Source organism: Falco peregrinus, chromosome 2 (genome assembly GCF_023634155.1).
Source record: "Falco peregrinus isolate bFalPer1 chromosome 2, bFalPer1.pri, whole genome shotgun sequence".
NCBI lineage: Eukaryota > Metazoa > Chordata > Aves > Falconiformes > Falconidae > Falco > Falco peregrinus.
The window spans coordinates 118,992,287-119,019,420 of NC_073722.1; the positions used below are offsets into that span (position 1 = coordinate 118,992,287).

The following is a 27,134-nucleotide window of genomic DNA, read 5'->3' on the forward strand; positions in this document are numbered from 1 at the left end:
TTGTCCTTGGGTCACATGGAACTGTGAAGAACAGCCACAAACCTGTGTGGGCATCATGGGTGGTTGGTGCTTAAGTGGGGGCTGTGGTCCCCATCTGCTCCTGTCCCCTTCCTCTTCCATCCTCTGCCTTCCCTCCCTGGTCCTGCACTGGAGAAGGATCCCATGTTGCTGTGGGACCCATGCTGGGTCAGCCTGAACCACAGGGTTCTTGGTTTGTGGGGAACTTTGAACTTTGCTTTAACTGAAACCATCAGGATATAGACAGCAGCTGAGCTTTGCTGTGGCTTAGGAGAGACATGAGGCTGGGCAGCCCCACCACGTAGCACAGCCTGGATGGGCATCCCCAGGAGCCACAGAGGTACCAGGGGGGTGGTGGGTTGTACTGGGAACCAGCTGGGACTCTGAACTTTTTCTTCAAAGAGGAAAGAGCTGCCCAGAGACAAAGCCTGCTCGAAGGTCTTGCATGGACAGGGTGTCTAGGTAGAGCTTTAGACCAGGTCTTTGGGGCTTTGGTACCCGAGTTTGTCCCAGAACCTGAATCCTGCTGGCTGGAGCTGCTGACCTTCGTTCTGCCATGAGCCATCAGTGTTTTGCTGGGAACTGAGGCCACTTTGTGCTGAGCCTGGGCCAAGAGTTTACTGAACTGCAAAATAACATCATGTTCTGTGAATTGGTGGTTCCCAAACTGCTGCTGCCGCCGCCTTAGAAAACTCTTGGTTGGCATCGTCTGTAGGGCTTCTGCTGCTTCTCTACCATTTTAAACAGCTAATGCAAGAAGATGGTTAAAATGTGTCCCAGGAGTCACGTTGCACTGCTGCGAAGTTGTGTTTGCAGACTTTTCCTCCCTGCAAGGGCCGTGCTCTCTGCCCCTCCGCCGGGAAACTGCTGCATGGTTGTGGCTGTGTGTGCCAAAACGCTCTCCAAGCCAGGGTGAGGTCTCCTGTTCTCCCTCTGGGGCTCTGCTTTTTCCACCCCAAACTGGTTTTTCAAGTAATTTTTTCATATGTGCCTCCATCTCTGCTGCTGCTCACCTGTGCTCGGGGAGGAGCCTCCCAGAAACTGCTCTTTAGCGCGCCGCCGACCTGCCCTCACTGAGTCTTGTCATTCCATCCCGACAGACCGGAGTGGAGAGCCAGCACCCACGACGGCTTTGCAGACTCCGGGAGACCAGCTGGGGCTTCACCAACATGTTCAAGGGAGTGGGCAAAGGCTCCCCGAGCAGAAGTTCCCCCAACAGAGGTTCCCCTGTCAAGCCTAGCAAGTAAGTGTGATTCTCCTCTCTCTAAGCTGTCCTGCGGGCCCTGGGGGAAGGTGAGGGAGGAACGCCCCATGTCTCCTAAGCCACCCTAAGAACCATCCCTCTTTGCGGAGCAGCCAGAAAGTTGGGGCTTGCTGGGAGCTGATGCCGAAACATGCTGCCCCAGCGGTTGTCTTTGTCTTTGGTGGGCTTTGTGCTCCAGCCTAGAAGTATCCGTGCAGCCCCTGGGATGTGCCTGAAGATGTGCTCAGAGCTGTGTTGACCCAGCAGGGAGGTGGAAAGCCCCCTTTGGGCAGGTGGGAGACGGAAGAATAAACACAGCCTCTGTGCTTGGGTGGAACAAGGTCTGCGGGATGGTGAAGCAGATATTAGCCTGGATTTGAGATCCCAGGACTCGCTGGTTGTGTGAGGTTGGTGTGATGCTGCCCTGGGACCTGGGATCGCTGGAGAAGGATGCTCAGTTTGGTGCTGCTCAGGTAGTGAAGATGGGTGAGGATTAGGTTTGCTGGTGACTGCTCCTCTCCACCCTGGTGACAGGCTGGGTCTTTGCAGGTCACATAGCTGAGGTTGCCTCTTTCAGGCCTGAGGCAGCACCAAAAGGATCTGACACCGTGTCCCCTCTGAGGAGATCCCCTAAGCTCTGGGGGGTGACATGTGTGATGGGAGCAGGATGCTTCCCTAGGAGCAGGGTGTCCTCTGGGAGGGGGAGCTCCTGCAGAGACGCCTCATCCCTCCCTTCAGCTGCAGTTGCTAACTCAGGGTTGTTTTCCACCTTCCTCAGCAATTTTGCACTTCGTAGTGTTAGAAGATCGGTTCTGTGGGAATCCCTGTCCCCAGCCAGGGTTAGAGGGTGAGGAAATGCAAGGGGGGTTGTTCTGAGGAGGGGGGGACCTGCAGGGAGAAGGGGGTGCTGGCCCCAGCTCTTGGAGCCACCAGCAGCAGCAGCCCATGACGGTGTGTGTGCAGATGCCTGGGTGGACACCACACGGTGCTGGCACCCAACTGCGCCATTTATGGGGCCAAACCCCAGGTTAGCAAACAGCCACAGAGGAGGGAGGTGGCCCGGTGGTGGCCCAGTGCTGCTGGGCAGGGCAGGGGTACGGGGGGAGAAGGTGACCCCCACAAAGGCTGAGGCTTCCCCGTGCGGGTGTCGGGAGCTGGACCCCTGCCATGGGAAGCTTCTGCCTCAGTGGAGCTGAGCACTCACAAACTCATCTCGCAGACGGACGGGGGGGCTCTCCGAACACCAAGCCGCTCTCGGGGCCTGGCTGCAGCGAGGCACCTCCCCAGCAGCCCCGGAGCCCCGTCAGCCTCTGGTTTGTAGCCTCGCTAATGCAATTTATCCACCTCCCCAGCTGGCTTCCCAACCCGGGCTGGGGGTTTCTCACGAGGCTTCCTGGGCCAGCTCGCTGCAGCCCCTGCTGGGGGGGGGTTGGGCCAGGTTCCCCCCCGGCCTGAGCCTCTCGGGATAACTGCGGTCGCATCCCGGTGAGACCTCACACCTCATCCCTGTGCAGGATGGAGGCCGGGGCCAGAAGTGCGGCAATGACCGAGCTGGTTGTGCTTGTTCGAGGAAGCACCAGCCATCAGACAAAGGCTAATTCCTCCGGCCGTGGCCCGGGGCTTGGTCAGGCCCGTGGTAGCTGAGAAAATGAAGGTGAATGAGCTGGCTCAGGAGGAGCCGCCAGCACAAGCTCTGCAGATGGCCCCAAGAAAATGTTGGTGGCCCACAGCTGCTCTTGGTGGCCCCAAGGCCAGAACCTGGGCAGCAATTGATGTTCTGTGCCTCTGGGGGTTCACGATTAGTGGGTGCCGCTGCTGGCATGGACCCCTAGAGAGGTACCTCATCTTGGTCCTTGGGACCGTGGTGTTGAGCGTCCGGGCTTGTAGGGCCCTTTGCTGTCTCCACTTGGTGGATGCATCCCAGTGAGGCAGTAGCAGGCACAGGGTTGTCCCCGAGGAGCAGCCTCTTTGCCCTGCTCCGGGAGGAGACACGCTGCGGGGCTGAAAGGGAAAACTCAGGAGAATGTGGAATTGAATCAGATCTGGCTGGACTGGCTGCCCAGGTGCGATCTTGACAAAGGCCGTGGGTGGTTTTGGGGGTGGATGGCAAGTTATCTCCTGGTTTAATAGTCTTCTGGGATTTCTGCTCCTGCCACATCTTCACTCTGCTTCTCCCCGATCAGTCCAGAGCAGTGTGGTCCCTGGGGGACAGGTGTGGGCTCAGGGGGCTTGACCCAGCACTGGCAGCAGTTGGTGGTCTGCTAGGAGCAGCCTGGGCTGCAAGAAGTTCTGCCTGTCGGGGAGAAGAGACCCAGCTTTGGGGTCTTCCTTGGGGCCAGAAGGGAAGGTCTCCTGGAAGGGAGGGCTGGAGAGGATCAGGGACCGAAGGGGGTGGGTGCTGTGGTCCTGCCCAAGCGTGCTCTGGCAGGAGTGACCAGGAGCAGGGGACTGTCCTGCTCCTTCCGAGAGACACTGGCCCTCACGTGCAGTTGGACTGTCTAGGAGGCAGAAAGTGGTATGAGAAATGAACCAATTAATAACGATAATAGTGCTCTGCCTCTCCTAGGCGTGAGATAGCCATAGGGAGGAGGCCTGCCCTGGCTCTGGAGGAGGAGCAGGAGGACCTCTGCCCAGCCTTGCCCTCAGCCATCTCGGCCAGACCGTGCACAGTCGGACCGGAGCCCTGGGATGCTGAGGGATGCCCAGCGTGAGCACAGGCAAGCTCGGGGTGCCTCCACATATCCCACCTGATGCCAGGCTGCCTCTCTGCAGCCCAAGTGTCTGCACGCTCACCCTGAAACGTGGCGCCCAGCTGTGGTCCACTCTTGTTGAGTGAGGGCATCCCAGGGCAGCAGGGATGGGGCAGCCCCGAGGAAGGACAGTGATGCATCCATGTCACTGCAGGCTGTGCAGATGGCTGTTGGCATGGACAGGAGAAGCTCACGCTCCTCTTGGCACCGTCTGTGGTTGGGGTAGGAGGGCCTGTGGTGGTTTGAACACTTCTCTAAGTGTGCATGGACCAAGCAGGTTCCTCAGCATTGCTCCCACCTTGACTGAGGAGCACGGCAAGGGTGGGAGGCTCAGCCGAGGACAGATGGCTTCTCCACTCATGCATCAGCCCTTACTCTGGCCCCCAGGACAGCATGTAGACATCCCTCTCCTCCCAGGACGCCTCCTACCTGGCTTCAGTGTTCCTCAAGCATCCAGAATACTCTTTTGCAGACACTGAAGCAGTTTAGCTGCTTGCAGGGCTGGAGAGCCGCTTCCAGCCTGGCTGCTGGCAACAGGGTCTCAGTCTCCTCCTCCGCCAGGCTTCCTTCCTTGGCCAGTGTGGAGACCTCCTGGCTCTCCACTCCAACACACACAAGCGGAGACCCCCTCTGCTCCTGAGACGATGTTCTCCAGGAAGCATCACTTCTTCCCTGAAGATCAGGTTGGTTGCAACAGCATCCTGGTTTCTAACCTCGGGTGCCCCGTGCGGTGCAAGGGCAGCGCAGGCTGGGGACGGGCAAGGCTGAGCGCCCGTGACCAGGAGGTTGCTGGGGGCTTTTCAGTCCATAGTTTTGTTGTACTTTGGGTTAAACAAAAGCTGATCTGTGTGTCCAGGGTTGTGAACCAAGAGATGGGGTGTCTCAGTGTTTCCTTCAGCCAGGAAGGGGGTGCCACCAGGAATAAGCAGGATGTTGTTGGTGATCTACCCTTCCTGGGAAGGATGGATCCTCACTTCTCCCATCCTGGAGCTGAACAGAGGTATCCACAGTCACATCACAACGGGGTTCAAACTGGACGGTCTATAGATGTCATTCCCAGGTGGGAGCCGAATTCAGCCAGACCTCTGGGGTGGAGGGTGCTCTCCTCGGGGCACGGGGATGGCGTCCATCGCCTGGGATGGCGGCCAGCGCGTGACTCACTCTCTCCTCCCTGTGCAGAGAGCCTGGGCAGGAAATTTGGGTGGTGCTCAAGTATTTGCTCATGGGACACCACCTCATTCCAGGCGTGTCGGGGATGAGTGGGAGATTGTGTAACCTCCTGGGGAGTGGGGACCTCCTAGAGCTTGCAGCCTGCTGCACACTCAGGTTCACGGGGACTGAGTCCTGGCTCGGCGCTGCTCCCATCTCCCCTGTTGTGCTGGGACTTGGGGCCACCGCTCATCCCCCTGAGCACTTCAGCTTACCTCAGGAAAGGCATCCGTGGGGCACAGATGGGGGAGGAGGGATGTTTAACGGGATATAAAAGACAGGTTGTAGCAGACAGTGATGCTTTGATGATGATGAATGCCCTGCTTAGGCTTTCTGGCTTGGGATCCCTGGAATTAGACCCTGCAGAAGAGGGCACTTCCAGAGTGCAGCACTCCCCCATTTACTCTGCTGACATGCATTTTGCAAGGCAGGGAAGCTGAGGCATGGCGAGGAGACGCTGCCAACCCAAAGCTCCCAAAGGAGCTGAGAGCTGCTGCATCGCAGGCCCACGCCGCCCTCTTGGGAAACCCAAAACAAGGGAGGAGTCAGAGAAAGGGGACAGGAGGATGCTGTGAGCAGGAGTGCTGGGACGGTGCCTCCTCCGGAGTAACGCGGGCTTGGCTGCGGTCGGCATGGGCTGAGCTGACTTGAAACACAAGCTCCGTCTGTGGCATCTGAGTGCTTGGCTTGGGGTGACCGTAACACTCACTGGCACTTTACAGTCACTTGGGGCTGTAATAAATGAACATCCCAGCATCTGCTCTAGCCTTTGGTATGAACCATGGAAGAGCTGGAGCCATGGTGAGGAGCTGGAGGAATGACATAACCCTTAGGGGAACAGTTTCCCCCTGTCTTTGCTGGATTCAGGGGCTAGGAAGGAAACCACATGGCTGGAGGGCAGGGGTGGGTTGCTCTCCTGCAGGACATCACCTTTCTCCTACCTGCTTCCTCCACCAGAGAGATACCAACCAGCCCTGAAGAAGTGTCCCCCCTTCAGCTGGCCCCTGTGTGATGTCCCATTGTTGCTCCACAAACTCTTTCCTTCTGGTCTCAGACCCCAGAGGTGGCACGTAACAGAGCTGAGCCTCTGCTGAACTTTGTCCCAGCAGCAGTTGTCCAAGGGCTTGAGTCCCTGGGTGATGCTATCAGTCCCCACGCTCCTGCCCCTGCTTGCCCACATCCTGGCAGCGCTGCACTCTCCTTGCCTGGAGGGTAGGGCCGGCGCCGTCCTCAAGGGCAGACGCTATTAGAAACGACAGGACACGAGGACAAAGGTGGCACCAAGGCTTGTGCTTCCTTGGCTGCAGGGAGCTTTGGGAAAACCATCCCGTGCTTTACTGTGGGCTCTGGATTGGGCTGTTTCGGCAGGGCTCTCAGCGCTCACTCGCAATAGCGGTGGTGGGGTAAGGGTTGTGATGGTTCCCATGGGTTGTGTGATGGCACCGAGGTGAGAGACAACAGGGAGTGGTCCGATGGGGACCTTCAGTGAATCTTCACAGGGTGAGGAGGGCTGGTAGTTGTGCTGTGGCCTTGGGAAACTTGTCCCCAAGCCCTGAAAGCAGCACAACTGCAGCAGCCTATGCAGTGCCCAGAGGGGCTTGTAGTCTGCGGAGCCAGTCGTCGTCCGCCGCAGCGCGGTCCTGGGGTGGCACTGGGCTCTCCAGTATCTCAACGGGCTGCACTGCCGAGCACTTTGCACGAAACAAGACCACAGGATGGCCGTTCTGGGTCCGGCTGAAGGGCCATCTCACCCACCCCTACCAGCAGCCAAGGGCAGACACCCCGGCAAGCGCCTCTTAAACAGGGCAAGCATGTTGTGCTGCCTCTGCAGGGTGCTCTCCTGCCCTCCAGCCGTCTGTGGCTTTGGGTCTTCCCAGCCCAGACATGTTGGCGCATTTGGGAGTGCTACAGTGATATTTTTTTTCCTATTTTTTCCCCCCCTTTTTCCTCCCTCCGATGCTTTTTGAATCCACACAAACCTTTGAGCATCTGTGTGTCTTGTGGCAAGGAGCTGTGCGGGTGAGTTGCATGGTGTTCAAAAAGCAACCGCCTGCTCTCTCTGAACACGCCGCCTCTTACCTTCACTTGGCTGAACCCAACAGCCAGGCACTGACCACTTGTGCACCCGTGCCCTTGGACCCAGCTTAGACTCTTTCTTTGGAGACCAGGAGGATGTGGGGGAAAGGCCTGAAGAACCACCCTGTTTCAGGTCCTTGGCAGTGCTGAAGAGGGTGAGAACTACCTTCACCCACCTGTCTGCTTTGCTGCTCCCTCTCTCAGGTCCTCAACAAATGAGCTGGCCGTGCTCATCTCCCGCATGCAGACAAATGCCGACCAGGTGGAGAAGGACATCCTGGAGACACAATCCAGGCTCAAGCAGGTGAGTTGTGGTAGCAGGTGGTGGGGAGGTGAGAGGCTTTGCCTAGAAATGCGTGTCTAGGATAACAAGTCAGGTGTCTGCTCTGTGCATCAGCTTGCTGGTGCAGGTTTGGGGGCTGACTCGAGGCTGGGGAGGAACAGAGCACCCCACAGAGCCTCCCAGCCCCTGGGGCTGCATACCGGGGCCTCCCAAATTCTAGCCTCTGTGCTTTCTTCTTGGTGCCTCATGTTTCCCACAGCCAAGGCTGTCTCACCTACAGCAGCACAACCCTGTGCCTCCCAGCAACCCGAGGCAGGCAGCCAGCCTGACCCACGCTGGTCCCCTGGGTGGGAGAGATGCTGAAGCAGGCAGCTTGCTGGGCATCCGCTCCCCAGCTGCACCCTTGCACCAGTGGCCAGTGTGTTGAGCATCCAGAACCTCTGTGTTGGCCAAGGAAAATGTTGTGATGGCTGTGGGGTCCAGCCAGGCTTTTTCCTCTGCCTTCCCTGGTCTCCAGGATGCCAGCAATCACCAGAAGAACAAGGCTTTTGAGTTCCAGCCAGAGAATGCCAGGAATCTGAAGGAAGCGGAGACCCTGCTGAAGGACCTCTTTCTGGACGTGGACCGCGCCAAGCGGCTGAAACACCCTCAGGCTACTGAGATAGAGAAAGAGTAAGTGCAGCGGGGGGACTGGTGTGATGGGGGCACCAAGCCACTTGAGACCTGCCCCCCCCCAGGATCTAGACAGAGCTCCAGTTGTTTCCATGAGAGACAGAGCTTCACCCTTCTTCCCACAGACTTTAGCCTTAAAATCAGGGCTTCTGCCAATATATTGTAAAGACAGTGGTGGGCAGGGTGGCTGCCAGAGTGACCATCACCCAAGAGTCCCCACTTGTATCTGGGAGCTCTTGTAAAAGACTAAAATGAGGCCCCACTCCCAGTGCAAATCCCCTTTTGCTCTGCCTTCCCTAAAGTGAATGCCTTTCATTCAGGCAAGGACAGAGTCAGAGGTGGTGTTGGAATGGGAGAAGAGCTTTAGTTGGCCTCTGGTGCTTTGCTCCTCTCTGCTCTTCAGCCCTTCTGGATGGAAGTCAGGGGGGAAGAGTTGTTTCCTAGCTGGGAAGGGACAGCCCTGATCTCCCTGCAGCCTCCTCCTGGTCTGTAGTTTCTGAGACATCTCTGGAGATGGAGAGCACCAGGACAAGTGCCTCCTCTGCTGAAGGAGGCCAGTGTCACAAAGGGTCAACAAAATAGCCTGGGTCTTACGAGTGAAATCTGGGCTCCACAACACCCACCTTGATTCTCCCCCATCCAAACTGACGCAGAGGCATGTACCTTTTCTCCTTTGCAGCATCCAGCAGCTCCATGACCGCGTGACACAGCTGTGTGCAGAGTACCGGGCCCTCTACGAGCAACTGAACATCCCTGATGTGGGGCCCAAGGTAGACTGGGCCAGGATCCTGGACCAAAAGATGGTAACAGCAGCTATTTTTTAATGCACCTCCCAACTCCTACGAGACCAGATAATTTGCTGTTGCCTTTAGGGCTTTGCCAGCCTTCGTGTGCTCAGCATCATGCAGGGACGCCGAGGCAGGTGGAAGTAACTCAGTTCCTCTGGGTAGGAGAATTCTCCTTCCACCTCTTAAAACCCTCTGGAGCACCCTCTTGATTGAGCCCTTCAGATTAGAGCGACTGGAAGGGGATCGGGTAGAGGTGCTCTGCTGTGGGATGAAAGGATGGAGAAGGTGTTGTCTTCAAGGGCTTTACAGCCCTATATCCTAGGGGTTCACACTGCAAGGTCCTGGGTATGTGGTGTGCCTGGTTTGGAGTCAACTTGGATTCCCTTGAAAGCTGGATGGTAACTATGTTCCTCCAGCGCATGTAACCATGGGAAGGGTTCAACTTCGGTTCGTACACCAGGGTTATGTAGCCTGGTTACCTTTGCCCCTGTGTGTGGGGAAATGGCAACCAGCAGCAGTCACGGTAAACACCGACAGGATCCCTTCCCCTCCTCCTGGACTGCTGTCAGATACGAGATGATTTCATACCCTACCAGTGCTCACGGGGGTTTCTCCCAAAATAAAGTCTTCTGCTTTAGTCTCTGCCTCACTCCTTTCACACAGAAACAGGTCAATGGGGGACAGTACGGCCCCGGCATGTCAGAGCTGGAAAAGCAAATAGCTGAGCACAACATCCTCCAGAAGGAGATTGAAGCCTATGGCCTCCAGATCAAGAACCTCCGTTCCGGGGTAAGCCACCCTCCGTCCCCTCCTCATTCCTGTTGGCTTCCCTGGGGACCCCTCGGGCTCTGCTTGCTCTCTGGCCGCGTGTCCCATCTGCCCCTTTGCACAGTGAATATCCACCCTTGTTCTGCAGAGGGCATGGGGACACCTGAGCTTGGACAGATCAAGCCATGCAGGAGCCAGGGAAGTGGTTCCTGAATGGTTTCTGAAGCACCTTCCATAAATCATCAGCATCTACCACATGTTTTGGTAGCATCTTTTTTATCTTTTTCTTTCTTTTTTTTTTCCCCTTGGTCTTGGCCGTGTTGTAACCCAGGATGTGGCAGATCTAAAAAGCCAATACAAGGACTTGCTGGTAAGCTTCTCAGTGGTTTTCTGGACAGGTGGGTTCATACAGCAGGGTAACAGCATCCCTGATGGACAGTGAATTCCCAGCTCAGGACAGGAGCTACCTCTGGCCTTGCACAGTGAAGTTGTCCCCCTCATCTTCTGTTTCCTCCCCACCCTGGAATGGGTGTAAATTGAGCGTACGCTGGCTGCCCTCAGGGTAGTGCTGTGGGTGAGATCTGTGTGTCTCCTCTGTGTGGATCCTTGCTCTGGAGTTGCCCATGCGTCCGTGGGTGCAGGGTTAGGGACGTGGCAGCAGGAAACCCTGCCCCATCCTACACACTGTTCCAAATCAGGATTGCAAATGTTGAGGCTTGCGCTGATCCCTGACAAGGGTTCCAGAGAGGAAATGAGCAGCCGAACCACAGAGGAGGTGGCCAGGCAGAAGGTCCTGGGTTTAGCCAGCTGGGCCTGTAGAGGTTGATGCTGAAGAATGGAGTTTGTGAGAAATACAAGAGAGCTGGGCCAGCCCTCGGGCTGCCCGAGGCACCAGCCCACACCTGAGATTCTGGTTAGACAAACATATCCTGTCTGTGAAGCAGGGAAAGGGAACGGCAGCCCCATCAGATAAGAGCAAGCAGGGGCAGATGTCTCACCAAGGTCTCTGGGAATCTCCTGGTGGATGTGCAACATGAGCGGGGTCCTGGGGAGGAGGAGGAGGAGCGGGGGGAAAGGGCTTCTCAGGCTGAGCACCAATGCTGTGTGTCTCCTGTGCGTGTGGGCAGAAAGCGTCCATCTGGCGAGGGCAGAGCCTGGGCAGCCTCTACCACCACCTCCAGGGCTGCACCAAGGAGCTGGGCTACCTGACAGACCAGCAGACCAGGATCCTGAAGCAAGACTGGAGTGACCAAATGATGGACGTCCAGAGCGTGCGTCGGGAGTACGAGGTGAGCTCTTGGGGGATGGCAGCATGTCCTGGCCGCCGGAGGCTGCCCAAGCCCAGCACGTGGGATTTGCAGGGTGGGTCCCAGCCTCCTGGACATCCACCACCAGCCCTAAGCCTGGTGCTTTCCTGGGGCATCCCGGTAGTGCTGGGCACAGAAACAGAAGTGGAAGAGACACTCTGCATCCGTGCTAGAGTTAAGGATGAGCCACTCTGGGTGTCCCCTCCTGTCCCCTGAGCTGGCGTGTGGGACTGTACACGAGAGAGCTGTCGGTGAGGCTGCCCATAGTCAGAGGGGAGGGAAAGGCTCGGCATCGTGTCAGCCTCGGCGTCCAAAGTACAACACCCAGTGACTGCTATATGCTGGGACCAGGAAGAAGAGAGGGATAATTACTTAGGAAAATGCTCTTTGAACGAATGCCGTGATGCTTTCTGAGGCCCAAGCGTGTCTAATTTGTTTTAGCTTTGCCTTGCCCCTTTCTGTTATTTTAAAAACAAACAAACAAGGATGGCTATACTTTGGGAACCTTTTCGCTGCTACGTGGGGTTTGGTGCCCCAGGAGGCTGCTCTGTGCTCCCTGCATGCTCCCATGGTCATCAATTTTTTCTTTCCCTTCAGGATTTCAAGTCTAACGAGCTACTCAGCCAGGAGGAGCTTGTGAACCATCTTCAGGACGATGGGGATAGGATGATAGAGCTAAAGCACCCAGCTGTCAAGCCTATCCAGGTAGGGAAAGGGGCTCTCTTCCAAAACCCCGTAAGAGAACAAGGTTGTCTTTGTGCACCACGAGCCAGGGGGTGGGTTGCTGGAGACCTCCTCACCTCTTCTGCAGAACTGTTACTCTTTCCTCTCACACTGCACTGTATTTGCCTGCTGCAGCCCCGGGGGGAAGCTGGGGGCAATGCAGGATCTTCACCCATTCCTGACTCTCCAGGAGACAGTGGCTAGCATCTGTCTGCTGGGACCAGCTCCCGCTCTGGTGCTCGCACATGGGGCTGCTGCAGCCACATTGACGCTACTGTGAAGCTCCAGCTATGCCACAGCATGACCTCTCCCAAGCGAAACCAGCTCCCAGCCTCTGAGGTTGTGTTTCCAAGCCCACAGACACAGTGACAAGCTGAGGTGGGCTCTCGGCCACCAGCACTACTGGAGCTGAGACCCCTTGAGAAATGGTGCTGCTCTGTATGAGCCAGGTCCGTGTCGAGCGTGTCCTCGCTCAGGCTCAGCAGCAGGCAGTGCCTGGGCGTAGCTTTGCCTCTGCTCCACAGCAGTCTTTACTCTTCTTCTGATCGCTGGGACTTCTGGGGGCAGCAGAAGCCGTGGGGGGGGAGGGAGGACGAGCTGGAGCCCACTGAGCTGTGCTCTGTCCCTCCACAGGCTCACCAGGAAGCCTTGAAGAACGAGTGGCAGAATTTCCTGAACCTCTGCATTTGCCAGGAGAGTCAACTGAAAAGCGTGGAGAGCTATAAGAAGGTAAAAAGCGATGAGGAGAGCAGGGGCCGTGGGGCTGCGGGGTCGGGCCAGCGTGGGCAGGCTGGGAAGAGAGGCAGCAAAGGGATGAGGATGGGAGATCCTTTGCTTACACCTAGCCAGGGTATTTTGGGGAAACACTCCTCAAAACACAGACCTTTAGTGCTGCAGCGAAGGACTGGCTCCCAGCTCACCTTGTCGGCCCTGTTGCATGAGCATGTTGGCTTGGAGAAGACAGCTTGCCGTCAGTGCCTGGGGCCTGTCCGTTGATCTGGATTGTTCGCCTGTGGTTCGGGCGGTGCAGGGTCCTTGTCCCAACGTGCAGCCAGAGGGTGGTCTGTAGGGTCTTGTGAGCCCCGGGTGGGTTGTGGAAGAGACGCTGAGAATGGGAGACCCCATGTACTTGGAGATAGTAATGTCCTCCCACCCCTGACTGTTTTCCTACCCCACACCTCCAGTTCCAGGATGATGCTGAGGCTGTGAGTCGCTCCCTGAAGAAGATGAATTCTGACCTGGACACTAAATACAGCAAGTTCAACAAAGATAGCCCTGGGGTGGTGTCAGATCTGCTGCTGCAGCTGGAGGTGAGGTCTTCAGGGCTGGTGGCACTAGTTGGACCTAAGGGGCAGACCAAACATTACAACCTCCCCGATATATAATAGTGGGGAAAGGGAAGAGGTGGATAAATAACCCTACCGGGACAGCTCAGGCCAGCTCTGGGCTAGGGAGGGAGAAGCTTACAGCAATACTGTGCTCTGGATGCCGAGCCCCTGTAGCCCCAGAAGGTCCGTGCTGCTCATGCTGTGGGGCAGTGACCCCTGGGGAGACACTGGTCCCCATCAGTGACAGGCAGCCAGGCCCCAGGTCACCATGAGAGTGAAGGGGAAGCACAGGGAGGAGCTGCACTTTGTCCTAAACATGAGACACTTGGATTAGAGGCCCCATGGAGAGCGTGAGCTGCTGGCATCCAAGCAGCCCGGAAAGGTCGTCCCATCTCCTCAGCACTCTCAGGAGCTCGGGGCGAGGGAGGGAATAAATAAATCTGACCTCAGGGACAAGATGCAGGTAGGAAAGGAACGTTTGCCTGGGAGAGAGGGAGGGGACACTTTCAACATGATATCTTCCCATGCATGCAACACATTTCACTCCTGAGAGGTGCTGGTATCTTGGTACCTGCTGACACTGGAATGCAGCCACCTCTTGGCAGGTGTTCCATTTCTGAGAAGAAAAACTTCTCCAGGACATTTAATATGACAGTGTGGGATCACCTAAAGTTAATTCAGGCTGTGCCTTCAAGGGCAGATCTGCCATGAGTGAAGGAAACAGAGGAGAGCATTGATAATGAAAAGGGGAAGGGACATGGAGGGGTCAAGAATGGAGAAACTCCTGACTCCACCCCAGCAGTGACCACACAAGGACGGAGAGCTGGCCCCAGCATACCCACCGTAGTGTGACCCTCCCCTTCCTTCTCACCCAAGCCTGGTCACAACCACTGTTTACCCTGTTTTGTCTAGAACGAGGAGAAGGTGGTGAAGCAGGCAGAGAAGAGCATCAGTGACCTAAAAAGAAGGAGCAAAGAGATCAGTCCACTGAAACTGCGGAGGATGCATCCCCCTCAGACCCTCACCTTGGACACCCTCTGTGACTGGGATGCTGGGGAGGTGAGGGCTTGGCTAGCAATATCCTCAGAAGAGGCAGGCAACTGGATTCTTCTTTGGTTGCTCCAGACGGTGGCTCCCAGTGCCAGAAAGCCAAGCCTCTCACTGGGCTTTGTGTCTTTGTCCCAGGTACAGCTGACCAGAGGGGACAAGTACACTCTGAAGGACAACAGCAACCCAGAGATGTGGGTGGTGCAGGGCAGCACTGGTGTGGTCCAGGAGGCACCTTCTGCTTGCTTCTCCATCCCTCCACCAGACCCTGAGTCCATTGACAAGGTCAATAGGTGAGCCTGCAGTGGAAACCCTGACTCGGGGAGATGTTCAGACTCCCTCCTAGGTCGCAGCCGCTCTGACTGCCTCAGCTGCAGAGAAATAGCAGCTGGGAGCAGACCTCTTGACTGTCTAGGACAAAATCCCTCCAGGAGAGGGATTGTTCCCTGCACCCAAGTATCTCGTCCAGGTTCCTGCCGTTCCTCGACGGCACTGCGCGCTGCACAGACCTTGCTTTCTGGCAGTCAGGCTTGATTTCTTCACCCAAACATATGACTCGCACAGGTTTGACTAAATTCATTGCAGAATCAGTCTGGAGCTTGGGACTTGCCAAACAGGACAGAGTTATCTGTAGTATCTCCTCTCAGCCAGCTCCAGCTAGAAACTGAGAAACGTTCCTTGAACCCTTTGTAGCCTGCTGCCTGGCTGCTCAGCCAGCCTCTGTGGTTCCCACAGGATGGGGCGGTGGTGCAGGCAGCTTCAGCATTACCTTTTTAATCATATCCCCGGGTGCTTGGGTAAATCCGTGCTGCTCAAGTGCTCTGGAAAGGTCCACAGCCCGGATTCAGACTGACTCGGGCATGCCCGTGACGGGAGCTTGGGTCCCTAGTCACACGGGTGTCATTACTTCATTGTGTTGCTCTTCCTGGGTGCGTACCCCTCTTCACATGTCCCAGATTACCGAGTCCTTTGGATTTATGGGTTCCATCTGTGTTTTAAAACAGGAAAGAACATGTTTGCTGTGTCCTCTTGGATTAACAGCTCTGCAGGTGTTGCCTGGAAAACTCTCCCCCTTTTCAGGCCACATCTGATGGCTTACTGCATCTCCCGGTGTTTGCTTCCCCTCCTACAAGCAAAATACTTGTCTTTATTTTATTTCCCAGCCTGTTCCACCATTCAGTCCCTCTGCATGGTGCTATGTCCTGGCCCTGCGGAGGGACAGCCCTCGTCTGGCAACAGCCAGGCAAGCTGGGACTTGCTGGTTTCAGCCCGATGTTCAGCTGGAGCAGTCTACAGCAGGGATGTCAGCTAGCCTGGTCCTGCGAAGGCCCCTCCTCCTGGTTCCATCAGTCTTTTCTCACCCAGAGATATTTTTTGTTGGTCCTTCCAGCTCCTGCTGATCCCAGCCCTAGTTTCGTTAGAGGGGAACCATCCTCAGAAATGAGACTTGGCATTTCTAGTGCAGCAGCCACAGAAGCAGCTACTTGTACTTGCTTCCTGCAAAGCTGCAAAGCGAAAATTTCCAGCTTTGATAGGTTCTGCTGAGAGTTGGAAACACTGGCTCCACGGGGAGAAATCAGCTGCTCTTGCTGCTCTCTTCTTTCCTAAGGGACATCTCTGAACTACAACAGGCTGCAGACTCCCAGCCTGCCCCTGCCTTTGGGAGCACCTTCCCTGGCAAAGCCATGAAGCTGCTGCTGAGCTGGGCTCTGTCAAGGCTTGCTCGGTGCAGCAGTTTCCCATCCTGCTGGCTGACGATGCTCCTTTTTGCTCACAGGCTGGAGGGGGAGCTTAACACGGTGAAGCAGAAGCGAGCGGCGGTTCAGAGCACCCTGAGACGCAGCCAGAAGGAGCAGGTTCAGCCCAGCCAGCCGGGTATGTTAGCCAAGCCCTCTCCAAAGCAAGCCCATGCACCTCCCTTGCAGAGCTCCTGAGCCTGGCTGGAAGCAGAGCGGTCACCCGGACAGGCAGGGGTACCTGTGGGTCAGTGTGAGGTTGGCTGCTGCTCTATGGAAAAGAGCAGCTGATGCGATAACTTGACCCCTAGTGCTGCCAAGGGCTCACCGTGTGATCTTGGGCAATTCACTTAAAATCTCTGTTGCCCTTCTCAAACCTCTGAGATTGACCTCCAGCTCCATCAACGGTTGCAGGGTATTTAGGGCTGCGGGCGGATGTGCCTATCCAGAAGCCTTAATTAAACATCCTTTGGAATCGGGGTCCCTTGTGGTTCTCTTCCCCAGCTGGGGGCTGTGGAATAAGCAGACAGCCATGGCTAAAGCCCTGACTAGCTGTGTTACTCCCACAGCTGTAGTTCAAAAGCTCCCAGAGCTTTTTTTTTCCCCCCAAGAAAAAAAGAAAGAGCTGAGCAGGGATGTGTCTGCATGGCAGCCCATGGCTGTCTTTGTTCCTTCTTTGGACCTGAGCTCTGGCTGGCCAGGGCAGAGCTACATAAATCCATTTTCCTAAGCCTTTTCCATGGGTAGGCACATGCATGTGCATGATGCTCTGCGGATCAGAAATGCTAACTGTATCATTTATGGTTGCACCAAACCCCCATGCTCAGGAGGAGCCTGTGTGCTTCAGAGCCGCAGAACACGAAGGACAGTTTTGCAGCAGGGCTGTCGTGAGAGGGAGCTGGAGCTTTTGGGACCACGTACGGGAGAGCTCAGGGAAAGGGCCATGCACCATGACTGGGATGGCAGGTGAGGAATGGGGATTAACCCAAGCTGTGTCTCACTATAGCTCTGTCCAGGACCCCCCCTGTAATCCAGGATGATCCCCAAGCTGACCAGCTTCTCGGTAGCCTGGATCGTGTTGGCAAGGACCTGGTTCAGGTAGAGAAGGAGGTCTTGAACCGAGTGAGGTCCCCAGTGCACTACAGTGACCCCACAGATGACCTTGCCAGGAGGATCAAACACCAGCAGGTGGGTGCTGCTGTGGGGGGCTTGGGGCAGGTGTTTTGCTGATTGACTCGATACCAAGCAAAAATGAATTCCAAATCAAATATAAGAATAAATGCAGCTTATTATATTGCAATATAATAAAGGAAAATAGCATGCCGTATGATAAAAAGGAACAGTACTAGTTACTATGCACAATATGATAACAAAGCAATAGGAGCGAAGCATCAAATCATTACCAGGAAGTGTTACAGAGGCTAAGAAAAGAATTCATCACCAGTTACCACCTTAACATCCAGGCCCCCACTTTGGCTGGGCAGCCCTGTTGCAGCCGGCACCAGGAGTCTCTCGGTAACTGGGAAGATTCCTACATGGTGCCTCCATCCATAGCTGAGGCTTCTGCCCAGTCCCAGAGCGTGCCTGCCTTTATACTCAGTGAAAAACAAAAATAGTTTACATACCTAGTGTATGTAAACTTTGAAGTTTAGGCTAAGTGCAGGCATGCACTGTCTCATCTTTCATAAGGTTCACACATGCCAGGGATGTTGGCCAGATGCCCGAGCATGGTGGAGTTACCGTCATGACGCAGCTGCACACAATATTATTGTCTGGATGGTCCTGCTCACGTCTTGCTTGTTCAGGGGGCTCAGGACAAACCCCACCTGCTCATTACAGTTGTCCTTGAGCTCCCTGAGCTCCCTGTCCAAGTTAAATTCCTAACTAAAGGCAGAGACTTTTTCATATGCAGTAATCTATTTAATAAATTTTCACCATGGCAGGATGAGTTCGGTAGTGCTGTCTCCTTGGCCAACATCAGGTTGACGTAAGAATTATGCAGGAGATGACAACTGGTGCTTCAAAGGAGAAGACCATACTGCGGTTGGAAGGGTTTCAGGCTGGCTTGAGCCCTCGAAATGGGACAGATTAAACCAAACCCTCGGGAAACGCAGGCTTTTCCCTTGGCTCAGCTCTGCAGCAAGATGGTCCATTTGTTTCAGAGCTGTGGACCAGTCCTGGAAGGTCCTAAGCCTTGTTGTGGGGATGCTGTCCCCCCTCACTTTCAAGTCTGTAGCATAAAAGACTACGGGGAGAGGGAATTAATCCAAAGACTAGGCTCACCTGGTGGGGAGTGCAGACTGGTAGGTGTGAGGGGGGGGGGGCAGGAAAAGAGGCAGCGCCCTGGAGCCCCCCTTCTTTGCTCTGGGATAAGGTCTGGGTCTGTACTAGTTCAGCTTGTTACATCTTCATCTGTGGGTATTTACCCAGCCCTGGCAGGAGCGTAGACCCAGGCAGGTAGGCTTCTTCCATCACTGCCCGTGCGGATCTCTTTCCCACACCCTGCCGCTGCCAGACAGCCGCAGCCTGGATGGGGCTGTGGCCCGAGGGCCAGCTCCTCATGAGAGGGCTACCGCACCCTTAGCCCCACAGCAAAATCCGCCCCTGGGGGAGACACCTTTTCGCAACAGCACTGTTATGACTGCGTTGGGTGACTCTGCTCCCATCTGATGTGCCAGGAAACAACAAAGAAACTTGAGAACCTGGGGGCAGCCAAGGATGCCTTGCAGAAGGAGTGTGAGACCTACCTTTCCAAGAAACCCACCAGCACCTCGGCGTCCCAGCTTCCCGTCACACTGAATGCCCTCAGGAGCAAATACAACGATGTCAATATGCTCTCCAGCCTGTACAACGAGAAGTGAGTGATGATGGCAAGGCCTGATGGGGATGAGGGACGGAAGTCTTTGCACAGAGGTGTCAACACAGAAGCATGAGAGAAAACTCTTTTGGTCTCTCTGGGTGTTGGTTGAGGTCCATCCAGCCTGGTGCAGGTTGGAAACCTCCCATCCATCATCAAAGACACCTCTCAAGGAGGTCCTGTATGTAACCTGTGATCCCCTCACTGTGGAAAATCCACCGCAATGGGGGTGTGTCCCAGCTCTGCTCTGTGGTGACATGCCACGTACCTGATTTCTGGGCAGCATGACAGGGTTATGTGGGGATATTGCTTGTTCTCTGCTATGCTGCAGAAGCTTCAATGGTAAATAAGCTTAAATGTGCAAAATCAGAGAGGAAAGGAGAAGAATGGGATCTTCTGTAGCTAACCTTGTCCTGTCATTTTTCTCTTACCCAGGGCTAAGGCTGCCCTGAACCTGGAGACTCAAATTGAGAACACAGACAAGATTGTCAGCACGTTTGAGGCCAAGCTGGCTCAGGATAGCATCATTCCTGCATCTCCCAATGCCCTGCAGGACCGGGCCAATGATCTGCAGGTAGGGGAACATCAGGCTTTTCATTAAGGAAGGGAGATCGCTGGTAGCCACAGTGGGGAGAGCTGGACTTTGCTTATTTGAGCACCTAGAGGCACCAGTGATGAAGCCTTTCTAAGGACTTGTTCCTTGAAGGCTTTATGTTAGTGTTGCAGGCTGACCTGCGCTCGCTGGCTAGCAAAAAGCTCTGTCCCTCTCGGGTTACTTTTGGGGTTCCTGAAATACAGGATGAACCCCTTAGCATCTAACCTCTGTTGCTCTGCCTCACATCCATCCCTATTCTTTCCTGCTCCTGATCTCCTTGCCCCATCCTTAGCGCTCAGTGACCCTTTTTTGCCTTCACATGCTCTAGGAGAACCTGCCTTAGCAGGGGAGTTGAACTAGTTGATCTCCAGAGGTCCCTTCCAACCCCGACCATCAACCCCCAAAACTTCTCCTTTCTGCTGCATGCACATCAACCCCCAAAACTTCTCCCTTCTGCTGCATGCACCATCCAACCCACCTTGCTTCCTGCTGCTTTACTGAGTGAGTCTCACTGCTCCATCTCTTCCACATTGCATGTCTGTCTTGGAGAGCCTGACTAGCCCCCAGGTAGTGCACGGCTAGTAGCAGTGTTAAGGAGGTTATTTCTGGTTGGTGCATTGACTGATGCAAACCTGGAGATGCCTTTTTTTTTTTTTTTTTTTTTTTTTCCCCTGCAGAAGATGAAGAGGGATGTGGTGGCCCAAGAGGACTGTGTGCTGAAGCTTAACCGGGCGCTCAAGGACGCTGAGCACAGCTGCAGCGCCGTGCAGAACAACTTCCAGGAGTACTGCCCTGACCTGCCCCGGCAGAAGCGGGAGGTGCAGCTCCTCAATGATCGCTACCATGCTGTTGCGGACCAACTGGATCAGCGGTGAGGAACTATGGCAGCATCTCTGCTCCTCTAACTAATGCTGGTCCACGCTACCTGAGTCCCAAGCGTACGTCCTTCATTGCAGGACCCTGATCCTGACCACTGTTCTGTAATACTGAGGACCAGGTCTGTCCTGCCATGTGGTTGCCACCTTCCTATCCACAGCACGGGCCTGAGCTTCCAGATAGCTGCGAGAAGGCAGTCTGGAGTAGCTGACTGCTGGCCTTTGCCTGACCCAGTGACCCTACCCAGAGAGACCCCCCCCGGTGCTTAACACTTCTCACAGGCATTGCTGCTGGTTGCCTGCCTTTTTCTTTCTCTCGTCTCCCAGTTTGTATTCATGCTGCAGTAGCAAACCTGATATACACCAAGTTGTGGTCCCCACTCAGGGACCAGTTGTCACGCCCTTGTTTTTGTTATCTTGGTGTCTGTTGTGGTGACATTCTCACCGTAGTGTCTTTTTAGTAACTTGCATGTGAATCTTTGCCCTTCCCCTTAATGTTCCTGTTCATCTTTGTGCTATGCAGAGAGAAAACCCTCAGAAATATCAGCCTTACCTACCAGCAGTTCCAAAATTCCAATGAAAACCTGATGTTCTGGATGAACAACCTACCCAAGCACCAAGTGAAGACCACCGATGGGCCAAGCCAGATCAATTACAAGCTGCAGGCACAGAAGGTGTGTTCCAGGGCAAGCATCATGACCTGTTAGGGGAATTTGCTTGTGAACAGTATGCAAAATTACACCAACCAGCTCCTAGCTGCGTGCTCCACCCATCATAGCGAATGAACTAGAACAAGGAGACAATAGATTGCAGCTCACATGATGTATCTTGCCCCACTGTGTTCATCTATGCTGCTGGTGTCCTGGTCTGAGCTAGTCACCCCCAGGCTGATATCCTCTGCACTGAGAGGACGCACCCAGATCCTGAAAGCTTGCACCTTGGGCTGAGATGTTGCATCTGGGTCATGCATCCTTCTCTCCTTGAGCAGATCACAAGCTGACTATCTCAGATGATGAGATGTGGAGGTCTCTGTGTTGGCCAGTGTTTATCTCATTTGTGGTAAATCAGTGTGGCAGATCCTGGGTGAGAGTGCTGCTGAGAACCTCTAAAGCCCCAGAGACTGTTCTAAATGTCTTTGTGTTCCCACCATTCCCTCCAGTACTAGGCTGAGCTACTGCTCTTGGCTTCAAGAGTATTACTGGGTTGCTGTATTTCAACCAGTCCTTAATGTCGTGTGTGTCTCCTGCAGAGGCTGGTGGAGGAGATCAAAAGCAAGGAGCCTGAGAAGAACGCAGTGGTCAGACTATCCCGGAACGTGCAGTCCACACTCAATGTATGGCTGGGTTCTCCCATGTAGCACTCCCTTAGTGTCTGACCCAAGAGATCCCAGCTGATGCTTCTGTTTCTGCTTTGAACAGGACTATGAACTCCAAGCAGGCAAGTACAGCTCTTCTCTGGACCCTACCCTGACCGACTCTGCTGCAAAGAGGCTGCGTGTGACCCCCCTACAAGAAAGCATCCAGGCCCAGGTAAAACGTTAAGACGAAGGCATGGAAACTGTTGCCTAGCTCTTTACCCAAGTCCCGTGTCCTCTGCAAGGCCTTAATCCACTCTTACAGCCACAGCTGATCATGGTCCTAATCCCAAGGTCAAATGTCATCAGGGATCTCTTTGTCTATAGGGCAAAGCAGCACATGAGATCCAGAATTAGGGGGTGTCTGGTACCTTCGGTTCAGATTGCTGGTGATGCCTCCTTACCATATTGTGTGTGAAGATAAAACTTACAGGGTAGGTGTGCAGGGGCAGGACTGAGCCAGAGCTCCTGGGTGCTTCTTCCAGTTAAACCTCAGTTCTCCCGCAGCCCTTTGGGCTATTTGCCAACTGCTCTCCGTGGCCCAAGGTGCATTTGGAAGTCTGGACCCTGTGTAAGCTAGCAGGCATCTGCCAGGCATGCAGATAAAGGGGGCAGGATCTGCGTCTCTCTAGAAAGTCAGATGTGAAGACACTGATCCCTGGAATAGTACAGTTCACAAAGTGTGTCCAGGTCAAAGGAGGGGTGGGGAGAGTGTGCCATCCAGCAGAGCTGTGTCAGGGTGAGGGGCAAGGCTCTCACTGCTGTTTCTTTTTCAGGAAAATGATGCAACCAAGCTCTACATGGAGCTGGCAGCAGAAAACAAACAGCAGCTCAGTCGGCTGGAGTTTGCCAAGAAGATTGTTGAGAAGGTACCAGTTAACAGCTCATAGCAAGATTTGGGGCACTCTAGATTGGCGGTTGAAATGATCTTTCCAAAGCTGTCAGCAATCTGCTCAGCCTGGGATCCCCCCACCCCTCCCCAGATTTCCCCGTCAGGTGTAAGGAAGGACAGGAATGGAAACCCCTGTGAGAAAAAGACCATGAGTAACCAGAGTTTCACTGACACTAACCTCAGGTCGTGACTTTCATCACCTCTGTGAGCCCTCACCCCTTTACCGAAGCTCTAGTTCATGCTAGGAAAAAAGATGAGGGCTCTTAAGTCCTGTTATCATCTGTATCTAATCAACATTCACAGACTGAGAATTTCAGATTCATGTCTGGATGTGGCTGGAATTTAGTGATCACAGCCTTCTGGAAACACTTCCAAGAAATAGGACTTCTATGCCATTCTAGGGTTTGATTCACCTGTAGGAAAGGTCCCTGGTCTGGCTGACTTTCAGGGTGCTCAGGAAGGACAAGAGATGGAACTGGGATGCTCCATGATGCCACCATGAACCAGCTGCGCAGCCAGGACTGGCCACCTTACCCTCCCTCAGCTGCAGATACAACAAGGCAGCACAAAGCCCCTCTGTGGGCTGCTGTAGCATCTCCAAGACAAGGGGAAGACACACCAAATCACTTGCTTGAGATGGTGGGAATGTTTCCACTCTGGCCATTTACAAACAGCCCTATTTGGAGGCTCCCTGGGGATTCTGTACCAGTTCTGTCTCCTGCCATGCCTTGTCATGAAAAAGGCCTCTGCACCAGATTCAAAAAGTGACTTGGTTTCCCTGCATTTCTCTTTTTTTTTTTTTTTTTTTTTTTTTCTTTGCCCTTGCAGAAGGAAGTGCATGAGGACATTGAAGCTGTACATGAGGGAACCCAGCAATCTGAAAACAAAGCCACAACAAGCAGGGAATCTGAGGGGCTGAAATCACAGCTGGAGGAGGAAAGGAGGAAAGTGGCCAAGATTGAAGAAGACCTGGAGGAGCACAGAAACAAGCTGCTAATGTTGAAGACTCAGAAACCCATTGAAAGAGTGGAAGAAAAGGAGGTGATAGAATATTACAGAGACCCACAGGTGGAGAGTAACCTGTCTAGGATGGCACAGCAGATTGAAGAGGAAGGTAAAAAGAAGGAGAGCCTGCAAGGAGACATTGAAGTGATAAGCCGGAAGCTTGCCCAGATGGAGAGTGAGAAGAAGGTCGTTCCTGCCCAGCTCCTCACCAAAGAGATCACAAAAATTGAGAAAGATCCAAGCCTGGATAGCCAAGCAGCCAGTCTTCGTCAGGAGATCAAACGTCTCCAGGAGGAAAGCTTGGCTGCTGCTTCTGAACTTGAGCAGCAGAAGAGAGAGCTGCACATGCTGGAGCAAAAGCAGCCCAATATCCGAGAGAAAGTGGTGGTGAAGGAGCTGATCAAACTAGAGAAAAACCCAGAAATGCTCAAGTCTGTTAGGACCCTGCAGCTACAAATTGATGAAGAATCCTTCAAGAGGAAGTCTGCTGAAGAAGCAATAGTGAAAGTGAAGAATAAGATTGAGGAGGTGGAAAGACTAATTGAAACGGCAGAACCCAAAATTATTGTTAAGGAGGTGAAGCAGGTAGAGCAGGACCCAGAGTTATTGAAAGAGTCTTCTAAGCTTAAAGCTCTGATTGAAGAAGAGAGGAGCAAAAACGTGATGCTTATGGGCGAGCTGGGAGAGCTGCAGAGCCAGTACAGTATTGCAGAGAAGCAAAAACCAAGGATAGAGGTTAAAGAGAGGGTCAATGAGATTTTCCTGGTGGATCCTGAAACGGAGCGGCAAATTACACAGCTGAAAAGGGAGCTGCAGGAAGTTACTCTGAAAAGGACAAAGATTGACAGTGAAGTGGAAGAGGCCTTAGCAGAGCTCAATGTCCTAAGGTCGCAGAAACCAGTGGTGGAGCTTAAGGAGGTTATAGAGGAGGTTGTGAAGCATGAGAAGAGTCCGGAGATTCTCAGGGAAATTGACAGGCTGAAACAACAGCTCAATGAGCTAGTGAACACCAACGGCAGGACCCAAGAGCAGCTCATTAGGCTGCAGGGTGAAAGGGATGAATGGAAGAGGGAGAGATCCAAGGTAGAAACCAAGCTGGTCAACAAGGAAGTCATCCGATATGAGAATGACCCACTCCTGGAAAAAGAAGCTGATCGCCTCCGTCAAGAGGTGCGTAACATGTCCCAAAAGAGGAGAGCTGCAGAGGATGCAATCTATGACTTGCAGAATAAGTACATGCTACTGGAGAGGCGAAAGCCAGAGGAAAAGGTAGTTATTCAAGAGGTGATACTGACTCAAAAGGATCCAAAGCTCCGAGATGAGCACAACAGGCTGAGCCGGAGCCTGGACGAGGAGGTGAGCAACAGGCGTCGCCTGGAACGTGACGTGCAGCAGGTTCGTGCACTGGTGGAAGAGCAAGAGAAGTTGCTCAACTTTCAGGAGGATCGAAGCAAGAGGCTTGCGCTGGAGAAGGAGATGAGACAAATTACATTGAGAATAAAGGAACTGGAGGAGAGTCCAGCCCCAGTGCAAGAAAAGATCATTATGGAAGAAGTGGTCAAGTTGGAGAAGGACCCGGTCCTTGAACAGTCTGCCAGCAACCTGCGCTTGGAGCTGGACCGTGAGAAGATGGAGGTGCTGAACTTGCAGAGAGAATGCAAGAACCTGCAGATGCAAGTTGATGTCCTGCAGAAAACAAAATCCCAGGAGAAGACCATCTACAAGGAGGTGATTCGAGTGGAAAAGGACAGAGCACTGGAGAGTGAACGTGCACGCATCTGGGAGCTGCTGAACAGGGAGAGAGGAGCCAAGCAGAAGGCAGAAGAGGAAGTACGGCGGCTTAGGGAGAAGATCGAGAGAGCTGAAGGCATGAAGAGGACATGGGCTCGCGAAGAGACAGAGCTGCAGAAAGCCAGGAACCTGGCCATCCAGGAGAGAGCCAACCTGGAGAATGAACTGCGGGAACTGGAAAGGCAGAAACAGCAGAAAGTCCTCTTCCTTCGGGAGGAGTCCAAACTGCTCAACCAACGGACTGAGAATGACAGGCAGAAGAAGAAGCAGCTGGAACATGAGTTTTCTCTGCTGGAGGCAGATATCCTTAGGGAGAAGGACCAGATCTACAACAAGGAGAGGTTCATTCGAGATCTCCAGTCAAGGGTCAACCGGGAAGAAATCAATCATGAGACCCAGATGAGAGAGACAAACCTCTCCACCAAGATCTCCATCTTGGACCCTGAGACAGGGAAGGATATGTCCCCTTATGAGGCCTATAAGAGAGGTATCATAGACAGAGGCCAGTACATCCAGCTGCAAGAGCTGGAGTGTGACTGGGAGGAAGTCACCACCCTGGGCCCAAATGGGGAAGTCTCAGTTCTCCTTGACAAGAAAAGTGGGAAGCAGTACTCCATCGATGATGCGCTAAGGCTGAGGAGGATCACGAAGGAGGAGTACCAGCTGTACCGGGATGGCAAGATTCCCATCTCCGAATTTGCCTTGCTGGTGGCTGGGGAATCCAAGCCTCCCCCGACCCTCTCTATTGGCTCCATCATCTCCAAATCCCCACTTTCATCACCCACCACCCACCAAACCCAAAGCTTCTTCCCCTCAGCCTCACAGAAGGGCTTCTGTGAGGACACATCTCCCATTGCTGGGGTGTATGACACCACCACCGACACCAAGTACAACATCAAGACTGCTGTTGCGAAGAAGCTGCTTGATCCCATGACAGCTCAGAAGCTCCTGGAAGCCCAGGCTGCCACGGGGGGCATCATAGACCTCATTTCTCGAGACCGGTTGTCAGTCCATAAGGCCATCGAGAGGGGGCTGATTGACAGGACCTACATGCAGAGACTGCTTAATGCCCAGAAGGCTTTCACAGGGATTGAGGACCCGGTGACCAAGCGAAGGCTGTCTGTGGGGGAAGCAGTTCAGAAGGGATGGATGACCAATGACACCGCTTTCCCCTACCTGGAGGTCCAGCATCTAACTGGAGGGCTAATAGATCCCAAGAAAACAGGTCGCATCCCTGTGCTGGAAGCTGCCCAGACAGGGATGATAACAGGCAACCTGGCCAACAGGCTCCAGGATGAGTCCAGCTATGAGAAAGATCTCATTGACCCTGTCACTAAAGAGAAGATAAACTACAAGGAGGCCATGGCCCTCTGCCGGAAGGATTCGCTGAGCAGCCTCCTGCTGCTCCCAGCCACGTCGGAGGGGTATCAGAGGTACCACCAGCCGAGCCGTTCCCCCAGGCTCTCACGGTTCAGGCATTGAATGGATTCAGGCATGTACTGGATCTGGTTCCTTCAGGAGCTCATCTCTTCAAAACACCTCTCCCCACGGAGGCAGCAGCGATCGCAGGAACAGAGCATCTAGCATTTAGGGCTGCATACTCTTTATCTTAGCTATCTGCTTCCCAACGCAGCTTGGCCGAGCGCGGAAGAAAGCGTGAGCATGTGAGCCCCGGCTGCTGCTGTGACAGCAAAGGGGGGCTGACTGCGAGAACTCCACTGGCAGTAGGTTAAATGGATTATGCCCAGAAAGGGGGAAGAGCCAGGGTGTTTTCCAGTTGGGTCATTCTTCTGCATGCAATAAACATAGAAAGTGTG

The 27,134-nt window shown here is 54.2% G+C and overlaps 1 protein-coding gene across 1 annotated transcript; it reads left to right on the forward strand.

The window, feature by feature from the left end:
• The first annotated feature begins 611 nt into the window (after nt 1–611).
• Nucleotides 612–27,134, forward strand: EVPL (envoplakin). Its single transcript, XM_027795618.2, has 22 exons — nt 612–1,261; nt 7,501–7,600; nt 8,097–8,251; nt 8,931–9,054; nt 9,703–9,828; nt 10,139–10,177; nt 10,935–11,096; nt 11,712–11,819; nt 12,471–12,566; nt 13,022–13,147; nt 14,078–14,224; nt 14,351–14,505; nt 15,990–16,087; nt 16,955–17,136; nt 18,627–18,805; nt 19,241–19,379; nt 20,078–20,271; nt 20,799–20,949; nt 21,525–21,608; nt 21,694–21,804; nt 22,406–22,498; nt 23,350–27,134. Exons 1-22 carry the CDS (start codon nt 1,188–1,190, stop codon nt 26,797–26,799), a joined length of 6,093 nt encoding a protein of 2,030 aa, XP_027651419.2. The 5' UTR covers nt 612–1,187; the 3' UTR covers nt 26,800–27,134.

Bases quoted from the DNA above. Each gene is read 5' to 3' on its own strand.
- EVPL (XM_027795618.2), top strand. From the start codon at position 1,188: ATGTTCAAGGGAGTGGGCAAAGGCTCCCCGAGCAGAAGTTCCCCCAAC. The intron at 12,567-13,021 runs GTAAAAAGCGAT...CCACACCTCCAG, and splicing joins GCGTGGAGAGCTATAAGAAG to TTCCAGGATGATGCTGAGGC. The intron at 17,137-18,626 runs GTGGGTGCTGCT...CTGATGTGCCAG, and splicing joins GGAGGATCAAACACCAGCAG to GAAACAACAAAGAAACTTGA.